The sequence below is a fragment of the Prunus dulcis genome, chromosome 8 (genome assembly GCF_902201215.1).
Source record: "Prunus dulcis chromosome 8, ALMONDv2, whole genome shotgun sequence".
NCBI classification, from domain to species: Eukaryota; Viridiplantae; Streptophyta; class Magnoliopsida; order Rosales; family Rosaceae; genus Prunus; species Prunus dulcis.
Window position 1 is genome coordinate 12314349 of NC_047657.1, and position 25424 is coordinate 12339772.

General features: G+C 35.7%; 3 protein-coding genes across 4 annotated transcripts; all 3 read left to right on the forward strand.

Moving 5' to 3' along the window:
- The first annotated feature begins 1294 nt into the window (after positions 1-1294).
- LOC117612125 (presequence protease 1, chloroplastic/mitochondrial-like) lies at positions 1295-9370 on the forward strand. The gene is made up of 19 exons (XM_034340871.1): positions 1295-1817; positions 1903-2086; positions 2294-2468; positions 2555-2687; positions 2839-2915; positions 3175-3258; positions 3828-3918; positions 4317-4831; positions 4954-5118; positions 5193-5411; positions 5527-5654; positions 6452-6632; positions 7019-7096; positions 7187-7290; positions 7717-7981; positions 8097-8262; positions 8327-8510; positions 8647-8718; positions 9032-9370. Exons 1-19 carry the CDS (start codon positions 1556-1558, stop codon positions 9186-9188), a joined length of 3240 nt encoding a protein of 1079 aa, XP_034196762.1. The 5' UTR covers positions 1295-1555; the 3' UTR covers positions 9189-9370.
- A 4095-nt stretch (positions 9371-13465) lies between these two features.
- LOC117637173 (cyclin-dependent kinase inhibitor 7-like) lies at positions 13466-15143 on the forward strand. Of its 2 annotated transcripts, none has more exons than XM_034371998.1 (4): positions 13466-13920; positions 14201-14256; positions 14388-14564; positions 14735-15143. In XM_034371998.1, the coding sequence occupies exons 1-4, from the start codon at positions 13618-13620 to the stop codon at positions 14802-14804; spliced, it is 606 nt and encodes a 201-aa protein (XP_034227889.1). In that variant the 5' UTR covers positions 13466-13617; the 3' UTR covers positions 14805-15143. The 2 variants fall into 2 exon arrangements, with proteins under 2 accessions (XP_034227889.1, XP_034227888.1); XM_034371997.1 differs by having other exon boundaries at positions 14391-14564.
- Positions 15144-21592: 6449 nt separating this feature from the next.
- LOC117638796 lies at positions 21593-25204 on the forward strand. Its single transcript, XM_034373916.1, has 7 exons — positions 21593-22032; positions 22266-22323; positions 22611-22691; positions 22840-22875; positions 22999-23238; positions 23322-23463; positions 24145-25204. The coding sequence occupies exons 1-7, from the start codon at positions 21830-21832 to the stop codon at positions 24636-24638; spliced, it is 1254 nt and encodes a 417-aa protein (XP_034229807.1). The 5' UTR covers positions 21593-21829; the 3' UTR covers positions 24639-25204.
- The last annotated feature ends 220 nt before the right edge of the window (positions 25205-25424 follow it).

Below are 25424 nucleotides of genomic sequence, written 5' to 3' on the forward strand. Positions count from 1 at the left end.
AGAAAAATTCCAAAACCCTGTAACCTGGAAGAAAACCCTAGCAAGAAATAGATAAATATTTCTAAAAACCATATTCTCATATAACCAATCATCATTATGATAATAATTTAATAAAATAAGTCATATAATATATAGATTGAAATTTAGATATATACCTGAATTTGAAATGATCTTTGAATCTGACTATTTGATTTTGAGTGGCCTTTATGAATTTAGGAATTATGGTTTTCTCTTTTTGGGGTTGAAATTCTTGAATTTGAAAAAATAAGAAAAATTGTCAAAGGATTGAAAAAAGAACCAAAGAGAGATTGATGAATGATGATTATTATTTATTAGAAAATTAGAGTTTAAGAGAAAGAAGAAGCCATGAATTTTTTTTTTTTTTTTGGGGTTTTGAATGAAGAAAGTACTTTTCTTGGAAAAGAATATATATATATATATATTTTAAAGGTGTGATTTTGTTTTCCTTTTTTGTTTTTCAAAATTTTATAATTATGTAAAGATTTTTATTAACTTGTTATAATAAAAATAATATATTAAAAGGAGAATAGATTGGCATTAATAAGAATCGAACTCGGGCGCCTCTGTTAAGTGGAGATGCGCTGGAAAGTCATCTCCACCGTGCACACTTTTGTTTTAATATTTAGCACGCTATAGTATATATACACTTCCTATAATATTAATACACATATATAATATAAAGAAATTTTTTTTTCGGGGGCCCTTAAGAATCGGGGGCCCTATGCGGTGGCGCCACTTGCACCACCCCAGGGGCGCCCCTGTGTTTATCTCATTCATTACGTGATGGTCATATACGTTGCAGGAAAATATTACTCGTTAATAAGTTTATTGAAATTCAGCATTACCATTCCCAATCGATAACTAAGAGCATATAATAATAAATTCTGAAAGACTGAAATGTTTCAACTATGGAGTATCATCAACTCTAGTTTCCTCAACTATTAATACTAATAGAGTTAACAAAAAATTTAAATTTCTTTTTGTTGCTAATTCTCAATTAAGATTTTCTTTTATTTTTATGATTTAATATTAAATTATGCCAAACTTTGAACTCAAGCTTGGCTCGTCCCAAATGTGAGCCAAGCTTAAAACTCTCGTTCTATTCTGCAACAAACAAGCCATATTTCAAACTCGGCTCGGCTCGGCTCGTCCCTACCAAGAATTTTGAGCAAAATATTTCCCTCCCTAAACCATCCCCATGCCTTGACCAAAAAAACAAAACCATCCCCATACACACACAAATTAATGATAAACACCAAATCCATACGTTAACTCGCGGAAATTAGCTGAACAGAACGAAAGTGCTTTTTCCGTACGGTCAGCTCTGTATTGTTCTCAGCAGCGCGACCTGCCCGTACGGTCATCTCTGTAATCAATCACACAGGCACGTCGCGCTTCTCCATATAAACCCACCTCTCTCCATTTCTAGAAACCCAAAAACCCATTTTGAAAACATTTGCATTTGCTCCTCCTCTTCTTGTTATCTTCTTCCCAGTCCCACAGTTTCACTCAGAGACAGTGAGACGCCATAAAAATGGCGAGGGCTACTACTCTGTTTCTTTCTCCTCGCCGAATCTCTCGTTTTGCCTTACCATCATCTTCATCTTGTTCTTTCTCTTCAGCTTCTGCTCCTAGAAACCACCGCCACCGTCCGACTCCGGACGTCCCCACCGCACCCTCTCTGCTCCGAAGCCACATAAGATTACTCCCCTCCTCCTTCCACCCCCATCTCACAACCCACTTCAGGTGCCTCTCCTCACGCGCCGTCCCCGCTTCTTCTGACACTCCGCCATCTGGTAACATGACTATGTTCCAGTTTCAAATCCCAAGCTACCATCTTTTTATTATTTTGCCATATAATCGATTTTTTTTCTTGTACAGAGTGCTCGGAGGTGAAAGATGAAGTTTTGGACAAGCTGGGATTCAAGAAGGTTACCGAAGAGTACATTGGGGAGTGCAAGTCGAAAGCTTTACTTTTCCGGCACAAAAAGACCGGTGCCCAAGTCATTTCTATGTCCAACGACGATGAAGAAAAGGTCTTTAGCATTATTTTCCGGAACCCACTGTGAGTGCTCTTCCGAAATGTCTCCTTTCCTTTTCCTTTTCTTTTTGGTAAAATGAAGCTGTCCATTTATGCATTTTCAAGAATCATATATATATATATATATATATATATAAATGTTTTGGAATGAATTGGAAAACCCTCCTTGTTTATCTATTTAATCTTTATTTTTTGGTTAAAGCCTCCTTGTATATTTAACTGTTGATGCAGGAAGGATTCCACTGGAATTTCACAAATACTGCAACGGAGTGTATACTGTGGGTCAAGAAAGTACCCTGTGAAAAATCCATTTGAGGAGGTGATTGGAGGGACCTTGGGTAATTTTTCGGAAAAATTCATATATTCTGATAGGACTTGCTACGTAGTTACTTCCACACATACAAAGGTAAAACGGGTTGTGAAAGTTAAGGAAAAGGGTCTCTTTTGTATCTACTCTGTATTCTAACAACAAGGTCGTCATTTTTATATCAGGATTTTTATAATCTGGTTGATATGAACCTCGACGCCGTCTTCTTCCCCAAATGTGTGGAGGACTTACAGATTTTCCGGCAGGAGGGTTGGCATTTCGAGCTCAACGACCCTTCCGGGGACATATCTTATAAAGGTTGCACATTCGATTGATGTTCCCAGTTCTCTTGTGTTCTGGTTTTTAATTACATTTCCTTTGGCAAAGTTCCATGTTTCTGGCTTATAAATTCCATTAATTTCCACGTATGAAAATGTGTTAATTTCTTCGTAAATAATTTTTTGCTTAGGAGCTGTCTTCAATCAGATGAAAGAGTATTATTCTCAGCCTGAGCCTATAAGTATATTAAAGAAGACTACTCGACAGGCAAGTTTTCTTTCTACTTCCTTTTTGTCCAATTGTTTATCGTCTATGTTTGTGACATTTTGGCAGGTTTACATCAGAACTCAACTGTTTCTCTCTCATTTCGTGTCCTTAGGAAATCTTAAGAGCTACAGAGTCATCTTTTATCATTGATGACTAGAGAGCTACCAGTTTTGTTATTATGTTTCCTTGGTGTCATCTTTTTTGTTTTCATTATTCATTTCGATGTATGTTTAATATATCTGGTTTCCATTTTGTACAGGCCATTTTTCCAGAGACTACATATGGTTTTGACTGTGCAGGTGATCCAAAAGTTATTCCCCAATTGTCATTTAAGGAATTCAAGGTTTGTTTGTTCACTAAGGAGGAGGATTAGCTATTTTGTACATCAGAATACCATGATAAATTTTAAAACTAGTACTGTTACTAACTTTTTATTTTAGATTCTAGACTCCGATTTTCTCGAAGTGTGTAGTACATTGTTGATGTTATATTAGCACATTAATTCTCTGCAATTTTTTGAGGAATGCCCCAGAAAATCATCCTAACTTCTGAATCATTTGAAGGACACATTCCAACTACCGTCATCTCATTTGCTTGTATAATTATGGTATTTAGGATTTTATTACAAAAAGGTTTTGAACAAATAATTCTATTTTTATGAAGTCACAGTAACTTCTAGTAGCATTACCTCCTTTTGTTAGTCTCTAATATTCTGATTACTCTCTCTCTCTCTCTCTCTCTCTCTCTCTATTGGGCTGATGCATATGCCTGGTACCATCTTCTGCCAAATTGTCTGAATGTCAAGCACGTTATCTATAAACATATGATTCTTCTCTATATATATGAACTGTTTCGTAAAGTTTATTTAGTACTAGTTATTTTCTTTCTGAGTTTCTGACGATAAAATTACAGGAGTTCCACCGTAAATATTACCATCCCAGTAATGCAAGGATATGGTTTTATGGAGATGATGATCCAACTGAGCGCCTGCGCACTTTGAGTGGTATTCAAATAGATCCAACATGTGACTACTTTGCCTGCAAAGCTATTTTGGCCTTTACCTTAAAAGAGTGGGGGAGTTTTCTCATATCAAATGGCTACTTTGATGCATGACTGTTATGACTTAACAACTTTACTATATGTTAAAGAAGGTTGTCAAACCTGTAAATCACAAATATCCTTCCATTTCGGTTTTGCCACCAACTTGTTTTCAAGAACTGAAACAGAGTTTACTTAAAATTCAGATAAGGAAATGAACAGCTGTTAGAGCAATACATTGGTCAGCAATGTCTTTTCTTCTGTAATTTCTTTTCCTTGTGATGATTCAGATGAATGACATAAGTTTAAGATTGTCAAAATTAATTTTGAAACTTATATCTGAACCATCTTACTCTCTTTCAGAGTACCTGGATATGTTTGATGCAAGCTCAGCTCCAAATGAATCGAGGATTAAACCACAGAAACTATTTTCAGAACCAGTTAGGATTTTTAAGAAATATCCTTCTATTCCATTTGCTGATTTAAAAAAGAAAAACATGGTATGCCTCAGTTGGTTGCTCTGTGATGGGCCTCTAGACATGGAGACTGAGCGGACGATTCAGGTTTTGCTTCATCTTATGTCGGGAACTATTTTTTGTCCACTGAAAAGAATCTTGCTTGAAAATGGCTTTGTAGATGTTTTTATTGAGGTTTCTGTTGATCTCCTTCAACCTCTATTTAGTGTTGGGGTGATGAGTGTTTCTCATGATGACATTTTAAAAGTAGAAGAATTAGTCATGAGTACACTTAAGAAATTAGCAAAGGGAGGCTTTGATTCAGATACTTTGGAAGTATCCTTGAATGGGATGGAGTTAAATCTCAGGGAATACAATGATGAACCATATACTCGAGGCGTGTCCTTATTGGTTCGATCCATGGTAAGATATACACTCTTTAGTTTTGTTTTCTCCTTTGTTTTTTTTTTCTTTGTCGATAAAATGCCTGGCATGTATTATAGCGATTTATTCTTGGTGATGAGCTTAATATTAATTCTCTATAGGATAAATGGATATTTGATATGGATCCCTTTGAGCCATTAAAGTATGGGAAATTTTTAACGGCACTGAAATCCAGAATACAAAAGGAAGGCTCTAAGGCTGTTTTCTCTCCTCTGATAGAGAAATTCATTTTGCACAATCCTCATAGAGTTGTGGTGGAAATGCAGGTAATCAATTAAAGCATTTTGCATTAAACTTTGTGGCCATGTTTGTTATTCCTAACCAGCTACTTCTTTGTCAGCCCGATCCACAAAAGGCTTCTCGTGCTGAAAAAGCTGAGAAAGAAATTCTGGGGAAAGTTAAAGCAAGCTTAACAGATAAAGATCTCGCTGGCCTGGTACGTGCTACACAGGAGCTGCGACTGAAGCAGGCAACTCCTGACCCACCAGAAGCTATGAGAAGTGTTCCAAGCCTCTCTCTGCAAGACATTCCAAAGGAACCTACTACTGTTCCAAAAGAGGTGATCTTCACCTTAAATTTCTGGTTTCTTATATATGTTTAAGTTTGATTTGAGTTTCCTTATGGGTTAGTTTCTGCTAGAATAAAAAAAATAAAAGCTCATCTTTTATATGTAGGTTGACTATATCAATGGAGTTAAAGTATTGCAGCATGACCTCTTCACAAATGATGTCCTTTATACTGACATTGTGTTTGATATGAGTTCAGTAAAGCAAGAGCTTATTCCTTTGGTACCTCTTTTCTGGTAAGATGCTATCTTCAATATAAGTAACCTAATTTGTCATTACTATTTGGTTTCATCGTGAACACGACATGATGATGAGCCAGAGACTATGTCGTTGTGTTCATTTTAATTGCCTGTCATTAATTAAGAAACTAACAGGGCTAACCTTTATCCTCTTTCCTGACCACCTGACTCAATACCAGATTGATGCCAATGCCCTTTTTCGGTTGAATCTTTTTGTTCTATTAGACTTTCAGAAACCTATGCTCAGCTCTTAAATCATGTCATCCTGAAGGGCAATGTCGTAATTTTCGTAGAGCACCCGAGTATAGTGATAACTTTACCTTCAGTTACATTTGGAATTGTGCATAATAATAGAACTGCATGTTTTTTTTTTTTCACAAGAAAGTTGTGATTACATTCACTTTCTGTTAATTCCAATGGTTATTCTGCATGCAACACTCATGTTATAGTAAAACTGAATATTTCTGTGGATATCCAGTGATTGTTGAATAAAACACTAATTGTTTCGGCTAATTATACCTACAAAAGCAACGAAAATATTTTTTAACATCTTAATCGCAAAGCGTCAATAATGGTAGTAGTAGTTGCAGCCCCAGTATGACAATTATGCTCGCAGTAGTAATGAACTGATTCTCTACTTACATCAGCAGTGTTGTATGTTGATAATAATATTTGAACTAGCAGTCAACCTCTACATGTTTACAAAGAAGAGTCTTATTTAGAAAAACAAAAAATTGTTTTAATCCAAATTTTTTTTTTATCCTTTGTTGACTATATCATGCTGTTCTTGACAGTTACGCATTGCAAAACATGAATACAAAAGACACATGTTTTGTTGGTCTTCGTCACTTGATTGTAAGAAAAACTGGTGGAATATCAATTGAGTCAATGATACGGTGCACGGAAGATCCCTGTTGCCATATAATTGTTCGAGGGAAAGCCATGGCCAAACGTGCTGAAGATCTGTTTCACCTGGTATTCTTTTCCCTTTTCTTTTCATAGTTAGCAAATGAGTGTTTCTAGTTTCCTTTTCTTCGTATCCGATCAACCGGGCAGAGGGAATTCGAACTTGGGTGTGTGTGTGTAAATAATTTTGTATGCTATTAGTACTTATTGGTCTTCGGTTAACTTCCTCCATCAGTTTGACAATAGTTTTTCTGATATGGGCAAAGGCTTATGCACGTAGGTTTACATCAGAACAATAACTGAATGCTGATTGAATCCATTTTCCCACACATTGTAGTAGTTAATCTGTCGACTATAAATTCATTATATATATATATATATATATATACACGGGAAACAAGAATTTTACCGAAAAACAGAAACGCAATGCAAAAGCTGATGGCATGTTGTTGCAGATAAACTATCTTCTTCAAGAAGTCCAGTTTACAGACCACCGGTGGCTTAAGCAGCTTGTTTCCCATGCTATAGTGCAGGTATTATAAACTTTTATTCGGAAAAGCTCAACATTGCCGGTCCGTAACTTTAACTATTAAAGCTTGGGGTTTATATTATGTCATTTTCAGTACCAACAAAGTGCTGAACTTGAAGGTCAGAACATTATTGCGTTAAGGATGGACGCAAAGCTAAATGTTTTTGGGTGGATTCGTGAACAAATGTGTGGTATCAGGTAGGACTGAATTTTTCAACTGATTTGTCTTCTGGCCTAGCCTTTGCATATCCTAACTGTTCTTGTGTCTATCCCTGTCTCTGTGAATTGTATTTTTCAGAAACTTGGAACTATTGTTTATGATTTCCAGTTTGCTAACCACTTTGATCTTGCTATTTATTATGCATCTTTTAAACTATTTAAATATTTAGGTTCATTCCAAGACCTTGCCATTTTAACTTTGTTATGCACTATCTTATGCATATCTCTTTGAGATAAGGAACAATTTATGTCGGTTGACATCTTAGCTTATATTTGAGATGAATAATTGGAAAGCTTTTAAGTTCTGTGCAATGATTTTCTTGTAGTATGGATAATTCAGCATTTACTACAGAAAAATGATGGGACCAATACAGTTTCTCATACAGTTTGTATATTTTTTCTTAGTCACTTGGAGTTTCTACAAGCGCTTGAAAAGAAAGTTGATCAAGATTGGGAAAGAATTTCTTCGTCTCTCGAGGAGATTCGCAAGTCCTTGTTTACTAGGAAAGGTTGTATAATTAATATGACTGCTGAAGGGAAGAATCTTACCAAATCTGAGCAGTTTGTTGGCAAATTTCTGGATTTTCTGCCTGGTAACTCTCCCTGTGCAACAACTACTTGGAATGCTAGACTACCTTGTGTAAATGAAGCCATTGTAGTACCTACTCCGGTTAGAACTGAAATCATTTTCTGCTTGGTTCCTTTCTGTATATTAATTGTGGGGAGTGATTGTCCTTAACTCTTACGTTCTACAGTTTTTTTTTTTGGTCTGATACGTTCTACAGTTAAACCACGTCGGAAAATCTGTTAACATTCATAACACTGGTTATCGGGTTAATGGAAGAACAGATGTTATCTCCACATTTCTTGTTGGTGCACGTACATGGTTGCCTGACCGCACAGTAATTAGTGGTGCAGTGTATGCCTCTTATCGCTTTGATAATTACTCAGGTAAAAAAATTTGCATGGACTTTTAATTGCTGTTTTAGAACCTCACTGACAAAATTTTATGCAGGAGCATGCTCTTTCTTACCTTCTGGTGACACCAACTTGTTGAAGACCCTTGACCGATATGATAACACTGGAGATTTTCTACGACAAATGGAAATGGATAATGATACTCTTAAAAAGGCCATTATTCAGGCACTTAAAAACGACTCATGCGAGTATCTAGATCCCAAAGCCAAAGGTTACAATAGGTATGTGAACATCATGTTTTGTAGGAGAGTGGAGACATATAAGTGTCGCTTGATACAAAAGGGAACAAGAAGAAAGAAAGAAATATGTTTCAGCATAGTTTATGAACTGCTTCCCATCATTTTCTTTTTCCTGTAGTTTGGAGCAGTATTTAACGGGAGTCACAGAAGAAGAAAGGAAAAGGAGACATGAAGAGATGTTGTCAACCAGGTAAAGAGGCTGTTAATTGTTTGGTGGTTTTAGCTGATAAAGTTGTGAGGCAGATCGTTGCCATCTTGACTAAATTTTGAACAATTTTTAACCGATGCTTCGGCAAAAACTATATTAGGACAATGGAGAAGGGAATTTGAGCATCATTATCTGCATTATGTACACTATTTCATTTCCATGATGCTTGTAAAAGCTAAAATTTTATTTGTATTCAGATTCTTTTACGCTAACATAACATTGATTAAGGCTCATAGCTGTGAATATTTTACGACGTTACAGTATTTTTACGTTGTTATACGCCTTTGTGACGCAGCTTGAAGGACTTCAAGGAATTTGCAGATGCATTTGACGCAGTCAAAGACAAAGGGGTTGTTGTTGCAGTGGGAGCACCAAATGATGTTCATGCGGCACTAAAAGAGCGACCTGACTTCTTTCAAGTAAAGACACCCTTCAACCGTGAAGAATTTTAGGTTGCCTAGGATATGGGTTTCTTCTGTTTTGGCCTTTCAAGTAATTAGACTTATATGCTCAGAGCAGACTACCTTTTGCCAGTTCTTTGTAAACAATGGGTAGAATCTTTGACTGGATATTACGTACCTTCAATTGTGGACATACTAATGCAATTGGTGTGCCAGTCCTGAGATTATCTTTTCCTATATATTACTATTGAAATTGTAATTTGATGCTCAATACTTAACATAATCAGGGTTAGTCCAAATTTTAACCCAAAAAAATTAATATATTGTTAGATGGGTGGCAATATATTTCTTTATCATTACTATATGTGATAAAGAAAATTGAAATTAATGCAAATGTTGGTTAGGTTAGTTGGCCAAGGCAGTGTGTTTGTTCCATTGCAACCAAGTTCGAACCCTCTTCCCATACATTAGAATAGTTTAGAATATTGCCATTGTCAAGGGGAAAAAAAAGAAGATAAAGAAAATTGAAATGATATATTGGACAATAGCATTTAATTTAAAGCTCAAAGCCACTTCTAGTTTTGTGCCTTGGTCATGTGGCTTGAGTCTTGTTGATCTGTTCAAATGTTTGCCTTCTGCAGTTATTCACAAAGTACCTGTGAGTCTGTGACCCTTATATAATAAGAACTGCATGCAGCTTCTGCCATATCCATAAACTTGTGTATCGTACATGTTTTCTTAGGTATTAGTCAGAGGTTTTTTTCTTTTTTCTGCTGTGAATATTTATGCCATATCCATAAATTTGTAAAATGGGTCATGTCGTCTCTTCTGTTTTGGTTGTTACCTTCAACCAAGGTACTTCTGTAGCTGCTTCTTCTGCCTGGCTAGCTGCTGGTACATGTGATATATAACATTGCTGATGTCAAAAGTGCTTGTATGCCATCATAACATTGTTAACAACAAACTTAATTAAGCCTGCAGGGGGATAAAAATCCTCTGCTAGCTTCGTCCCGGGTCCTCGTCCACTATGTACCTGCCGTCGAGTGTATAAATCCCTCACCGGAGAAGTCAAGTCATGCACCACACTATAAAAGATTGTGAGCATCTTATTGTCAATTGATTTTGAATTAGATACTCTAATTCTATTATTATATATTCATTTTTCGGCCCTAAACCGATGATTATTGCTAATGACTATCTTACGGCAGCCTTCTACTTGTTTTGTTTATGTAAGAAGGCATAGACCGAGGACTTGCATGGTGGTCCACTGGTCCAGTCCCTAGATTATGGGGTTAGCTATACATATATACATAGATACATACGTACATAAATCTTTTTCAATTTCTCACCGAACAGTCCTGTAGACCTGGTCCTAAGTATATATAATTAGCTGGCATATGACAACGGACCTAACAATTTGCCCTACCCTAACGCCTTAATAACTAATAACTCCCACTCAATCAGCTGGCCCTTGTAGCAGAGGAAAGGATTAACAGTCCTAGTACTAAATAGTCCCTACCTGTAAATTTCCCTTACGTACCTCTTAGACTTAATCTGCAGTTTGGTTGATCAAAAAGCAACCATTTATAATGCCATAATTGGCATTTGAATTTTTTAAACCTGTAATTATTGCTAGATCTGCACTAACATGTTTCAAGAAGGGAAGTCAAGTGATTGGAAGTAATTATTTGTATCCCTCTACGAAAATGTAAGCATGTTAGGTCGATTACATGGTGGCCTTATATAGTCCTTTATTTATATACATTTGGGCAAACAGAAGACAATATATGAGAGTCCTCCCCCTCCCAATTTAGCTATATACAATCACAATGACATGCATCTACACATGTGTACAAATGACACACATAAATACACACATAGGTGCAGTGGCGGACCTATTAAGACGCAAGGAGGTGCACCTCCTCTTGCTTGAAAAGCCATCATAGGTGCTGCATATTTGGGTTTAGGTGCACTTTAGGTGTTTGACAAAAAGCCTAAACGAAGTCAGTCTGCTGATGCACTGTGTTGTGTTATGCTGCGCAGCGCGCTTGTGTATGTGTGTGTGTGTTTTTTTTTTAATAAATTTATTTTGTAAAAAAAATCTTGACCAAAATTGCACTTCCCTTAAAAAATTCTTGAGTCCACCATACATACATCAGTACGTGACATTAAACACCTACAAGCTAGACTAGTACCAAACAGGTACTACAAGTACATTAAGATTTGAACATGCAATTGATTACTTGCACCATTTTGTGACATCACTATTAGATGAATTTACATTGAGTTCTTATTCTAATATTAGCATTGTAGTTAATTTTTTTATACAAGCGATAATGGGGGAGAGGAGAATCGAACCTAACACCTCAAATGTAGGAGTAAATGCTCTTATGAAATTTAGGCATTAGTTAAAAGTTGTGAGAAAGGGAAGTAAACATTTGGTACATAATAGGTTTGTCGATACCTATATAGTGTGGTGTAAAGTAAAATTTGGAGAGTATCACCATCTAGGCCAGCTTTTGGTCCCATCACTTAAGTCCCTTACGTCCCATGCCTTTTGTACTTGTGGCAACATCAATGAGAGAAGAGTGTTCTTACTCCATTTTCTTTTTGGCTGTTGTGGGGACGAAATTGGGTTGGTGCTCACTCATTTTCCAATCAATTCACCTTGCGAAACTGAGTTGTACCAAAAATTTGGGAAAAATGTTTTGTTTGCAACCATTTTTCTCGACTCTCTTTTATTTTTTTCTTTTGCTTTCTCATGAGGTGGGGTTGTGATATAGTCACTTGAGATTCACTCCATATGAGAGAGAGGAAAAATAATTGGATTCTAAAACATTTTGGTGAAAAAGAAAATGTAAATGACTCATGTAGGGTCTATATAGAAGATTGAGTTTCTTCTTTACAGGGGTAGATTTTGTCCCAATTCAAGCCAATCATTCACTCAAATTCATATTGGTACCAGTTCTAAAATTTGAAAAGTTTTTTCCAACCGTTGTGGATATAATCAGAAATTGAGAGAAAAACAAATAGGAGATTGGTTTGGTTTTGAAGACCTCAAATACTAATATTGTTTTTATATATAGCAAATATATAAAACTTCATGAATCCAACCCTTGCCCAAGACCTCAGGTACTAATAATTAGATCTACAAAACATGCGATAAGATCCCAAAATACTTAATCTAGGGCATAGCATTGAGTTCATATAAAACTTAAAATAGGGCCAAAATAAAAAACTGTAAATCGTTTCTATTCACGTTACATATAGCCCAAGTAGCAAGACAGAGTGAGAAAATGAATTAGGGTCGATTAGGATAGATCGAAGGTTATTTATTTTAATGTAACAACGCGCGAATTTAACATTAATTACAATCAAAATGCCTCACTAGCTACAAGAAAAATGAGCACACAAGAAATTCAAAGTACAAGAATTACTAAATTTAAAACCATATATGATGACGAACACCAAAATCACATAAGTAAAAGATAATACTTCTTCTTGTTGAGCATTTATCTTACATAACTATATCACAATAAGAAAAGGTAATTGCAACTTAAATATTTAAAAACAATAACTTATCAATGGGGTATAAGTTAGTTGGTTGAACTCTTCCACCTTCACTTATGGGGATAGAGGTTCGAAACCAGACTCCCAATAAATATTTGTGTAAACCTCCATTCCTCGCTTGTATTAAAAAAAAAATATATATATATATATATATATATAATAGTTTGGAGAGAAAAAGAGAGGACCAATTAGACGTCACCTTTTTATAAAGGTGGAATATTATGAAAATGTACTATTTCAAAATTTTAGAGTGAAAATAGCGAATACATAACTATAGGAGTTGCTCTCACCATAAATTCTTTTAATTTTATCTGGTGAACTCCCACTATTTAATTTATGAATATTTAAAGTTAATTATTATGATATTAACTGGAAAAAAAAAAATTGGTGGGATGATAGGAATTACACAGGGCAGAGGGATAAATTTGGGTAATAATTAATCAATAGCAGAAGGGTGACATTTAAAACGACATTAAAATCTTGCAATTCAGCTCCACAGAGGAAGAAGCGGATGTAGTTTGTTTATAACTATAGACTTTAACACGCCGAGATCTTCGTAACGGCACCGTTGCCGTTCTACTGCCACCCTTTTACCCATTCACCCCAGAAGTGAGGACCACAAACACAGTAACACGGTAAATAGATAAAACGGTAAAATCGAGCCAAACCCCACCCCGAAATTTTATTGATATTTTTCGTTTTTCTGTTGCTATAAAACGAAATCTGAACCGTCCAACAAATCACTTCCTAAACATCCCTCTTGGATCTCCCACTTTTCTCTCTCCTTCCTTCCTCTCCTTCAAAATCAAAACCAAAAATAGCAAAAAATAAGAGAGAAGCACACACTCTGTGCGTGTGTGCGTGCACTGCTCTAGCCTTCTTTACACAGAGAGAAGAGAGAGAGAGAGAGATGGGGGACTGTAACTGTAAGCGAATGGCGGCCATGGACGACTCAGCCACAGGCGTGTCGAAGAGGAGAAAATTCAGAGCTTCTTCATCTCCGCACAAGCAACGCTTCTCACACTCAGAGGCGCCATTGCCGCCAAGTCCACCAATGCTTCATCTCCGTCACTCTCATTCTCCTCAGCTCCTGAATTCCTCCGATTCTTGCTCGAACTTTTGCTCTGATCACTCTCCTCCTTCCTCTTGCTGCTCCAGCAATGAGCTCAACGACGTCGTCGTCGCCCACAGCTCGCCGCTCCTAGATCTGGAGGTGAATCTCCATTGCCTGTCTCGTACCGAGCTTCCGATTTTTCTTTGTTATGAAATAATGAAACAAAAAAAGGAGAGAGAAACTAGCGCACGAAAACAGTGCTTTTTTTTTTTGTTTCCGTTAGGATTTTCTCAGCAAACAAACAGGCGCTTCAAATTTCTCTCTCTTTGTTTTCCTTTTTTTCTTTCAATTTTACGTTTCTCTTCCGATTTTATTGCTTGGTTCAATTAATTCAAATTTAAATTTCAAATTCATTTACGCTACTTTTCACCTATTGCAGGCCAAGAGTTTCGAAACCGTCCACTCCAACTCTCCTTCGGCCAACAATAAATTCAGGTTTCACTTCACATTCCTTAATAATTTTCCTCTTCAATTCCTCCAAAAAGGAAACGTTTTTCTTCTGCCTCAGGTTAATTTCTGTTTCCTCAGAACTCTATTTTAACAATTTTTTTGGTTTCGTTCTTCAGCAGAGAAACGACGCCGTCCAGCGAGCTGTGCCTAGGCTCCGAGGAAATGGAATCGCCTGCGCCGGCGGTGTATCTCCGACGGAGACAACTCCCGGTGAGCAAAGCTCCTCCGAGTGATGAGATCGAAGAGTTCTTCGCCATGGCCGAGAAGTACGAGCAAAAGCGCTTTGCAGAGAAGTGAGTACATTTTCCTCTCTTGTTTTATTTCTTTTAATTCTTTTTCTAATAGTGCGTAGGATAAGCTTGTACCGTTTCGTGTACTCTACCCCAGGCGCATTTTAGCAGCTGGGAATCGGAACCCTAACAACTAACCAACAACTTTCCTTTTTCTTCTCCATTTGGCTCAGGTACAACTATGACATCGTCAAGGATATGCCTTTGGAGGGCCGTTACCAGTGGGTTCGTTTGAAGCCATAAGCAAGCAGCATTCAGTTAGCTACGCGAGAGAGAGAGAGAGAGAGAGAGAGAGAGAGAGCAGAAGAGAGAGAGGGAAAGAATAAACTGACACTAGGTAGGACAGAAAGTTGCATGCAACTTCTAATTTTATGCGTTTGTTTTGGAGCTATAGAGGTCTGGGTTCTAGCATAATGCACGGAGGAGGGTTTGAATTTAATTTGGGTTTTTATTTGTACAGCTGCTTCTCTTTTCTTTTGATGTCTCCATGGTGTTGTCATTGTGCACACCAAATGGAAGCTTCTAATTCTTCTGCAACTCCCCAGCTTTTTAATTCAAATATATTTTGCAACAATTTCCACATTTGGAGAGCCCCTCTCTTTCTCTCTACAATTGGCACATTAGTAATTAATTTATTTTGTTCTTTTTGGGTTTTTAGTTTTGGGTTTTGGGTTTTGGGGTTTTCCTCTTTGGACAAATGCAAGACACATTGAATAACAGTTTTGGTTTTGTGCTTGGAAAAAAGAAAAAAAATTGAAAAATGAAAAGGGAAAGGGTTTTTTGTTTGGGTCTGTTTTGGTTTTTGTGGCGGTGTGTGAATCTCTCTTTCTTTCTTCTTTTTTTCTGATCAGCTTTGCTTTTTTTAATTGCTGGCTTTTACTGGTTTACTCTGCCTGCCTTTTTCTTATCCTTCGTTTTTTTTCATCTTTGCGTTTGGGCCTTTTTCCTTTCCGAATATGCTTTTTCATGTAATGGTAATGATTCGTTGTGTTGCTTGGAGTGGGGACCAACCAAGTAGCTAGCTTAGCTAGCTAGGCGCCACTGTGAAAGTAGAAAGTACCCAAATATTGTAATGCAAATTTGGCTTCTCACTTTAAAAGGCTGGCTTATGTGAATTTTCAATTAACAAAGTAATTTGTTGCAATTTTTTAAGCCTGAGTAGAAATGATTAAAGATTTGGAATCTTTCAAAATGTACTAAGTCTAATTTTAAAAGGAAAAAAAAAAAGATTCAATGTCTTAAACCACTCTAGGTTTTTAGATATTGAATCTAAATTCTAGGTTTGGTTTCTCTATTAACAAAGTCCAAAGATGAGCTAGTACTATTCTACTCACAACTCATTTTATCAAATTTAATCTAATGAAAGCGGAGCGATTTGAGCACTCTCAGCTGGTGTGTATAAATGAAATTATTGAGGGTGCATTATTGTCCTTTGACAACACTTTAACAACATATAAGACTGTTTTTATAAGAAGCATTTTATGTTCATAAAGTGATTCATGAAGAATCATTTAGCATGTAATTTTTCAAAAAATAAAGTGCTTGAATAACCCGTAAAAAAGAAAAAAAGAAAAACCCGTAAATACTTTTAAATTGTCTTACCAAACGAAATTAAACACATTTTTAGCAATTTCAAAAACACTACCAAATAAAAGAAGAAAAGTTAACAATTTGATCAATAAAGAAAGGAACACAGGAGAGGTGTTTAAAACGGTTTTTGAGGAAAGTAGAGACGGCTGGCTCCTTTTGAAAAGCTGGACAGGAAATATTCGCAATGAGGTAGAATCAGTCTCAGACCGAGTCACTCTGGCACAGGGGCAGAGGAAGGGAGGAGATAAGAAAAGGGTGGCAGAGGGCATTGTCGGAAACAAAAGCAGCAGGGTTACATGCATTTTGACATGATTACACACGTGTCAAAAGGCAATCAATCCACTCTCAATCCCATGTGGGGTTTGTTACTTGGTTGCTTCCGGATCCCACCCTTCTAGCTTCTCCTCCCCTAAGAAGTACCCAGAAAGATGTTGAACAAACAATAATTCTAAAACTTACTTTTCCCAACCAAAAGAAAATTGAATATATTGAATATGCTTTAAATAAAGTAGTACAAAGAATATGACTAAGAATATTTATTCCTGCAAACAAAGTTTTAAGTTCGATTCTCTCATTTTTCAATATCGCTTGTATAAGATTTTTTGACAATATTCTTGCATGATTTGAGACTTACGAAATTGTGAGATCACGTAATTCACAAATAACTAACTCTAGATGAAAGACTTGGGAAAAAAAAAAAAAGGTGTGTACAGTACAGTGTAGTATTGTTTGCTCCTCAAGCTATGGTTAGTGAGGGAATTACATTTTTTTTTAAAGGTGAATACTTTGAACATTGTTGAAGAAGAAAAAATGGGGAGTAGGAGAGGGCCTCACATGCAATTGTGGAGTGAGGGTCGATGCAGTGGTTGGTTGGCTTCGGATCTGATGCACGTTAATTTTAATGCAAAGTCACAGAGAGAGAGAGAGAGAGAGAGAGAGAGAGAGAGAGATGTGGGGGGTAAAAGAATGTTGCTTGCTTATTAATGAGGGACGTTGGTTTCGATTTTGGTGTTTCTTTCTTTTACCTCTTTTGCTTGTTCGAGATTTGAAGATTTCAGTGTTAGTTTTTGGTAAAATTCAAGCCCCCACACACCACCTCTCCTTAAACATTACTTTTTTCTTTTTCCTTTTCTTTGACAAACTAGCTTTATTAATTTAACGAGTTCTCAAATTCTGGAAAAGTGGCAACCACATCCTTTCTAACATTTTAATATTAGTGTTCTCTATGCCATTCATTATCATTATGCATGTGTGGGTGGTCCTCAATCAATTTAACTACTAATTCATTTCAATTTGTGGGTTAAAAGGCGGATTGGTGAACTCGTCCTTTTGAGTGTAGATAAATTATTATAGATTAGAATATTAATATACGATGTTATCAATTCACGTGTTATAATATAATGAAAAATTACTCATGTTTTTAATCTGTACATTAATTGTAATTTTATTGGTAATTGAAAACTCGTTGTGAAGTCTGTATGCGGATAATCTTGTGTTACTACCACTAGCTAGTTTTTTATGATTGACCAAGTAAAATTGCTATCCTTGCAATCGATCAAGTAATTTTTTGTACGATCAAATACCAAATTAAAGTTAGAAGAAAAGGTGGATGACAAAGTATCTGAATTCCATAAAAGGTTCATATAATTTTCTTGCAGCTTCCTCTCTTTCATGCAAAATTAAAATGGTGAAGTCTCTCTCTTCTTTTCCAAGTAATAATGTCTCCCCATGATCTGTTAGGTTTCCATTTATGTTATCAGAATGAGACCATTCATGGTCGTTAGGTTTTCTTTCTCTCCCGTTCTTGATGAGATAGCTAATTACATAAACACATATATGTTAGGTTTGCAGAAATGTTTAATTTGGTCACGACCCATCTGCTTTTTAGGCCACCAAATTAAAGCTAGTTATTAAAACTTAAAACGTTACCAAGGTGTCCAAAGCTTAAGAAAATTAAAATAAAATAAAAAAGTTAGGTGGCCTATAGGGTGCCACAAAAACCCCAATTTGGGTGGGCTTGATTTCTAGCTCCTTTGTGGATGAGGGGAGCTTTTTCTTTGGGCTACGTTTCTTGGTCAGTTGTGTTTGATTCTATGAGCCGATGATCTTTTGGCTCTCTGCTCCTAAAAAGATAACAAAGAGTGGAATCGAAAGAATGAATTACAACACAAAGAATGCTCAACTTAACGTTAATATTCTTCTTTTTGGCAGGAATTATCCAAACCTCTTTTTAAGGATATTTTCGCTCACCACGTCAATTGGCGGTGAGTATTATCATCACATTAATCAATGCTGAATGAGTGTGATATAATTTATCTGCTATTCGAATCTCAAAAATTAAATTTAACTAGCAACAATTAACGTGATGATAATGCTCACTACCAAATAAGGGTGGAGTGGTGAACAAGAATGTTCTCTAATAGCATAGCTTAATTAAATAATGGGTTAATCGTTTTATTAGTCCCTGAACTTTGACCCGATTTGCATTTGAGTGCTTCAATTTCTAAAATAGTTCTCGTGGTCCTTTAACTTTAGTTTCGTTTAGATAGATGGTCATGCCGTCAATTTTATTAACTTTTTCTGTCAAATGCAGGGGAAAAATGGTATTTTTATATTAAAACAAAAAAATTTAATAAAAATTAATTTCTTTAAAATAATAATAAAAGAAAATCAAATAAAAAACCAACAAAATAAAAATAAAAATAAAGTTTTGGGAGAGTAGAAATGGGATAGAGGGGAGGAGGGGAGAAAGAGTTTATTTTTAATTTTTAATTTTTTTTATTTTTTTATTCATATTTTAATCAATTTTGATACAAAAATACCATTTTGCCCATGTATTTAATAGAAAAGTTAACGAAATTGACGGCAAGACCATTTGTCCTAACAAAACTAAAGTTAAATGACCACATGAACAATTTTGAAAATTGCAGTACTCAAATGCAAATTGGGTCTAAATTCAAGAACTAATAAAACGATTAACCCTTAAATAATTGAAGGATTTGACACTAGCTACATAAAGTGGACATCATCATAAAGAAATTAAAACTGTTTGAAAACGGTATAACTTTTTCTTGAACAAATAAGTTGAAAGAAAGAATATTGCTAGAAATTGAAAAGAGAACACAGGAAAGAAGTAGAGAGAAAAGAGACGATGGAAGATTGTAGTAGTGTATGTGGACTCACGTAGGATTTTGATAAAAAGAAAAGTGTACTTTAGACGTAAGGAAAAAATAAATTCCATCTTTCTTTTCCATTATTGTTTGGTGTAATTTTATGTTTGCATTCGTAAAAGTTATTATATATATTTTTAGTATAAATAATAGTTCAAATTACAGAAGAAGATGATTTCTCACGTTCACACACAACTTTATGTCGTGGAAATTCGAATTTAAGACCTTTAATCTGTAAGTTAATACTATTTTAAAATAAGTTAAACCATGTTCGTTTGGGCTATCCTATCTTTTTTGCTTTATTGACAATTTGATTTATAAGTCACATCAAATGTCTGTATCTGATATGCATGTGAGAAGCCTTAAAACATTATATAAGAAAATTTATATACACACCGCAAACAATGGTGAAGCACTTGACATAGGACACTATAATAAACATATCATATTAAAGTGATGGCAATCCAATTTAAAAGAACAAATTGTTAGATCACTCAAGTAAATGGTATATTTTCTTATTATGTTAAATTAATCACTACAACTTGACCCCAAAAAAATTAATTAATTAATCACTACAACTTGTTGATCACGTTTGTTGCCCCATTATATGAACAATTATATATTATGTAATGTCATTGATGCGCTCACCTCCTAAGTATGAGAAATTATAGAACTCTTCTTGTTACTATTACTTTTTCTTTTTTCGTATCTTGGGTTAAAGCTTAGTTTTTTTTTTTGTTGTTGTTGTTGTTGTTGTTGTTGGTAAAGATCTTAAAACTATACGTATAATTAACATGTCTCTTTAAATTGCCCCCTTTTTTTTTTTTTTTTTCCCTTTTCTGGATCAAATATAAAGTGCTCAGGTTGAATAACTTCACATAGTTTTCCATAGTACATGCGTCAAACCCACATATCAAAGTGTTGTTAAGGAATAATGCAAACAATAGCAACAACAACAACAACAAAATTGTTGCAAGCCAACCACAATAAAAGAAAAGTTTCCAAAAGTTTCATAATAGAATTAGTGGTTATTTAGTTTAAAGTTTTTCTATTTAAATCCCGCATTTCTCTTGTTCACCCCACGTTCTAAGTTCACTCTAACTTCTAATTCAAATTTTCACAATTTTCTAAGAAAACTCCACTATCTTCCCAAATGACCCCTAAATACACATCCAATAGAAAAAAAAAAAAAAAACTCATCAACCTCACACTCCACACCCCGCTATCTTGTCCCTCACCATTCTAAATTCACTTTAACCTCACATTACTTAAAGAGATAAAAATATTGTTGTCAAATGTGTGGCAACATTGAAAATGAACTACGATGTTTTGTGAAAATAGTAGGTTTCTTGAATTGAAAGAGAAGAGTAATCTGGTAATAGAGTGTAGAAGAGTTTGTGTTTTTCTAAAACTTAATATGAAGAGTGGTGTGATGTATTTTGGTGTGTGGGGAGTGGGGTGGGGTGGGTGGGGTGTTTGTGTGTAGATGGATGTATTAAGGTTAAGTATTAAGTTGAATGAACTTTTTTGTCTTTATAAAAATATATATATATATATATATATTATAGAGATGGACCAATCATATTGAATTAAAAAATAACTACAGTATTTATGACTCCTTAAATTAGGGAGTATGATTAGAGTTCAAATTTTATAGAGAGCTCCTAAAATAATTTTTTATGTGTTTTTAGCTAAATTTTAACAAAAAAATAAGGAGTATGATTGTAAATGCTCTTAGAGCATATATAATGGACTCCCTAAACTACCTACTTAGATGAATTTTAGAGAGGAATTAGGAAATATATCTCCAACCTTGCTCCTAACTTTTAAAATACGGAGACCTCTAGGAGCTCCTATATCTAAGGAGAGAGAAATGATTTCTATTGGCTCCCTCTAATTAAATATTGCATTTATGACCCTCTAAAAAGTATGATTTCAAATTTATAGAGAGTTTCTAAAATAGCTTTTGTGTCTTTTTTGCTAAATTTTAACTAAAAAATAAAGAACATAATTGTAAATGCTCTTATTGTAGTGATTAACTGACCTAATTCATCAAAAAAAACTTGTAATGAGAATATGACTATTTTATTATCTTTGATCAATAATATAATGACATGCAAAAAAATTATTGTCATTATATTATTAGTCAAAAATAACAAAAAGTATTATTCCGATTTCACAAGGGTTTCTGTCATAATCCACATTTGCCAGCAAGTTTCCAAAGTGGCTGGGCTTATCCAAAAATGCGCGTGGTGCGAACGATCTGACGTGGCCGGCGGCCCCACCCCCACGGTTCATGGTCCATGAACGTCATGATCAGCAGCCCCTATCGTTTTCTCTTCTCAGAGTTTGAGATTTCACACAAGAACACGAGTGGCTCTAACAAGCCAACGCCTCTCCAACCACTATTTCGCAATCTAACAAATCCACAAAACCCTAGAATTCCAAAAAATTATTCCCCAAAATTCCCAAAATTCCAAATTCCCCGAGTAGCTGAGAAGCTAAGTTATGTGGGGTGGGGGAGGTAGTGGCAGTGGTGGTGGTGGTGGCGGTATCTTCTGGGGACGAAAGGAAGAGGTCTCTGATTCAAAAGGAGTCGCTGTCATCTTCGCTTGGGTTTCGATTCACGAGAGACACTTGCAGAATTACGTGGATCTGTATTCGTCTCTCGGTTGGAATTCCCTCGTTTGCCATTCCCATTTTCTCCATGCGTAAGTGGCTTTTCTCACATGTTCTCACCAGCCAAACACAGCATGGATAAGTTTTTTATTTGTCCTTGTCCTACATCCTGGGATTCTTTTGTGTGTTGGAACTTTCGTGGGTTGGTTTGTAATTGGTAGAAATTTTGGTTTGGGATTCATGGAAGGGCTTTAAGATTGGATCTTTATTTCATTTTGCTGCATTTCGAGTTAATTTTTTCCCGTTATGATGAAATCATGTGCAGATTCGACCCCGAAAAGGCCATGTCGTCCGCCTTTGTTATTCTCAATGAGCTTGTTGAGGTCAGTTTCCGTACTAGTTTGCCAATTTTTAAATGTTTCTTCGGATTTGATGCATAGTATGGAGCTGTTGTGCGATGCCTGGCTAATGACTGTTTGAGTAGTTGTGTGTGTGTATTACAAATACGCAAAAAAAGAAAAACCCAACTTCAGTATGGTGTGGAATCCCGTTCCATACGAATCTTTCATCTGTTTTTAATCTGGGAGAAATTAGGGATCGGTATAGCTTTTAATATTGCTCAAGTGTAATCTGTTGAGTACTTATTCATTTATGTATTTTGGGTTTGCAGGAGCTAAGGATTAAGCCATGCCCTGTAGTTTTTGTGGCTCTTTCTGCTGGTACAAAAGCGTGTATGTACAAGGTTTTTCAGGTAACTTTCATAAATGATAGATAACCAATTTTGTATTTGATACTTATTTCAGGATTTTTTTATTTATTATTTATAATTCTTAACTGGTCTTTACTGATTTCGTTACAATGGCGGTACTGTGTAATGACTTTAGCACATGTAAATGCAGATTATTGAGGGAATTTGTGAAGGTCAGCTCTATCCGGTATGCATTTCTTTTGTATTTCAGTGAAAACTTCTGGACTATATTTTTTTGTTAATGCCCATTTGTTCCAACAGATTCATTCCAGACACTGTATTCTTATTAGTTTCTTTAACTTTTGTGAAGGCCGAATATCGATTGGTCAGAAAGTGTATTACCGGACACATCTATGATTCTGGTCCAGTTGATTTTACGAGTGACCTGGGCACTCAATATGGACTACACCCAGCCATTCTAAAGATGCCTGGATCATCAAAACTGGTTTCTTGGCTAGCTAAAGGCATTGCTTCTGGTCTGGATGCTTTGTATCTTACTAGGTTTGAATCCCAGTGCGCTGAGTATTGGCAGGCTTTGTTTTCCTCTGTTGTAAGTTCTTATTTAGCCTTTACCCACTTGTTGTTTGTTGTTTGTTTCTGTTAATTAATGCAATAATTACTTTTTTCATGTAGAATTTGGGTGCTCCATTTCTCGTTTTATGCTCTGATAAAGATGATCTGGCTCCTTATCATATTATCTACAATTTTACTCAACGTTTACAAGAACTTGGAGGAGATGTCAATCTTGTGAAATTGAATGGCTCCCCTCACCTAGGTTTGTTTCAAAACTCTTTTTATTTGTTTCTTCTTTAGCTTTTTTCTTTCTCTGTTATTAGTATCCTGTGTGGATTTTCAATTTCTTTGTTGCCCGCTACCTTTAGAAGTTATATAGCTTAGCACTGGTTCTTTAATGTACTTTTTATAATAATTCGTTATATTTAATGAAATATCTATGTTCTTTTTTGAGTGAAATTATGCCGTGTTGAGGCAACACTCTTGAATAGCAATTATTGTAAATATCTTCTTAACTTTTTGTGAAACCTTGTGGGCACCATCTTATCTTGGACAAACAGAAAGTCTAAAAAATAGGAGAAGTAGACTTTGGGGACTTGCATTCTCTTACTTGGAGGCTGTTATTCAATGGGTCTTGTACCATTAAACACATGAGCTTGCATATTTTATGCCAAGATTATTATACTGCAAAATGAGTTCGCAAAATTGCAGAAATAGTTCCCAGAAATGGATAATGTATAACTTTAGAGTTGTCAATAAAAAGAGGTTATTGATGGGTTTTGTCTTCCGAGATTTGCAAGGAAAAAAAAAAAAAAAAAAACTTGGGAAACACTCATCGGATATATGAACAGTGCATAGTATTTTCCTCATTGTCAACTCTTGGTTTGCTTCCATGCTTATTGCACATAAGAGCTAAAATAACATAACTTTATTTTCATTTCAGGTCATTATAAGCATTATCCAATACAATACAGGTCGTCTGTTACTCATTTCCTTGAGAAGGCAGCTATGGTTTTTTCTCAAAGAATTCAAGAACTTGAAGGTCAAAATGCTAGCATGGAAGGCGTGCACGATGAGATATCAGAACTAATCTGTGATCTCCGGAAAGTAGCTGTAAATTCTAACCAGAGCCTCAGAAGAGTTGCAGTGGAACCAAGCGACCACTTCTTCTTGCCAAGTTCGGCAGAGAATCATAATGTTAGGGACTCTGGGTCTTTACAAGATGAACAGAAAGAAAGATCAATCTCTCTGCCCAAGCCCCCAAGCATTAGTGCACATAGTGTACTCGGCCAAGTCCTGTTTGATGTTTGTGTCCCTAAGAACGTCGAGGGTTGGGATATCAAATTTTGTGGGTCTTTGAATGGGCAGCCATTTGCCTCTGCTCGTAGGAATTCACCACCTCATGGTCTCAAAAGTATTCGTCGCTCGAGATTATGACTTCTCTTACAGGTTTGCCTTTGAAGGAGATCTGTTACGTGGCATAGAATGGTGCACGAAGAATTAGTGGTAGCAACCCAAGAGTTGGAGGTGAGGTCTGCCTTTTCAGACATCTTCTGGGGTATCCGGCGTACATTATTTGCATGCTCATTCCAACTAGTTGGTCCTCTGGCATGAAGTGCACAGAACGAACGAGGGATAATCGCATGTATATGACCACGTATATATGTTTAAGACGGATTTTGTCCATTTGACGAACCATCGGAATGTATAGATCACTGATCTTGGTGGTAGATGATGATACATATCACCAGGAGTGGGGTGCAAAGCTGGTTTGCATAAGATAATAGTCTATGTACTCTAGGTCCTTTGTAGCGCGGACACAATCGTTCGTTCAATTAACACTACTAGATGCGTTGCTTGAACGATCCTGACTGTAAGATTTAATCGTTGTAAATATAGGAGGAAAAACAATTGCTAAGTTCTTCTCAATAAACATAGATGTATGTAAATTTTATATTATAAAACATGAACAATGGCTCATTTTTAAGGGAGCTCGAATTTCATATTTGTCATAAATGAAATTGGAAAGAAATACATAAATTCTATGAATCTGAAATATTAATTGAAACTATACACACAAAAATGGTCATGCAGTGCAGCGTTGGGAAGTTACCTACTTATACCATTTCCAGAATGGTGTGCCGTATTGTCATATTATTAATACGAAATTATGAGTCTGAAAACCAGCAATTAGGCAAAGGTTCCTTCTTTAACAAGATATCA

Coding starts and splice junctions, on each gene's coding strand:
- LOC117612125 (XM_034340871.1), top strand. CDS start 1,556: ATGGCGAGGGCTACTACTCTGTTTCTTTCTCCTCGCCGAATCTCTCGT. Junction 2,087..2,293: donor ATTATTTTCCGGAACCCACT/GTGAGTGCTCTT, acceptor CTGTTGATGCAG/GAAGGATTCCACTGGAATTT. Junction 7,982..8,096: donor CCATTGTAGTACCTACTCCG/GTTAGAACTGAA, acceptor TACGTTCTACAG/TTAAACCACGTCGGAAAATC.
- LOC117637173 (XM_034371998.1), top strand. CDS start 13,618: ATGGGGGACTGTAACTGTAAGCGAATGGCGGCCATGGACGACTCAGCC. Junction 13,921..14,200: donor CGCCGCTCCTAGATCTGGAG/GTGAATCTCCAT, acceptor CACCTATTGCAG/GCCAAGAGTTTCGAAACCGT. Junction 14,565..14,734: donor CAAAAGCGCTTTGCAGAGAA/GTGAGTACATTT, acceptor CATTTGGCTCAG/GTACAACTATGACATCGTCA.
- LOC117638796 (XM_034373916.1), top strand. CDS start 21,830: ATGTGGGGTGGGGGAGGTAGTGGCAGTGGTGGTGGTGGTGGCGGTATC. Junction 22,033..22,265: donor CATTCCCATTTTCTCCATGC/GTAAGTGGCTTT, acceptor AATCATGTGCAG/ATTCGACCCCGAAAAGGCCA. Junction 23,239..23,321: donor AGGCTTTGTTTTCCTCTGTT/GTAAGTTCTTAT, acceptor TTTTTCATGTAG/AATTTGGGTGCTCCATTTCT.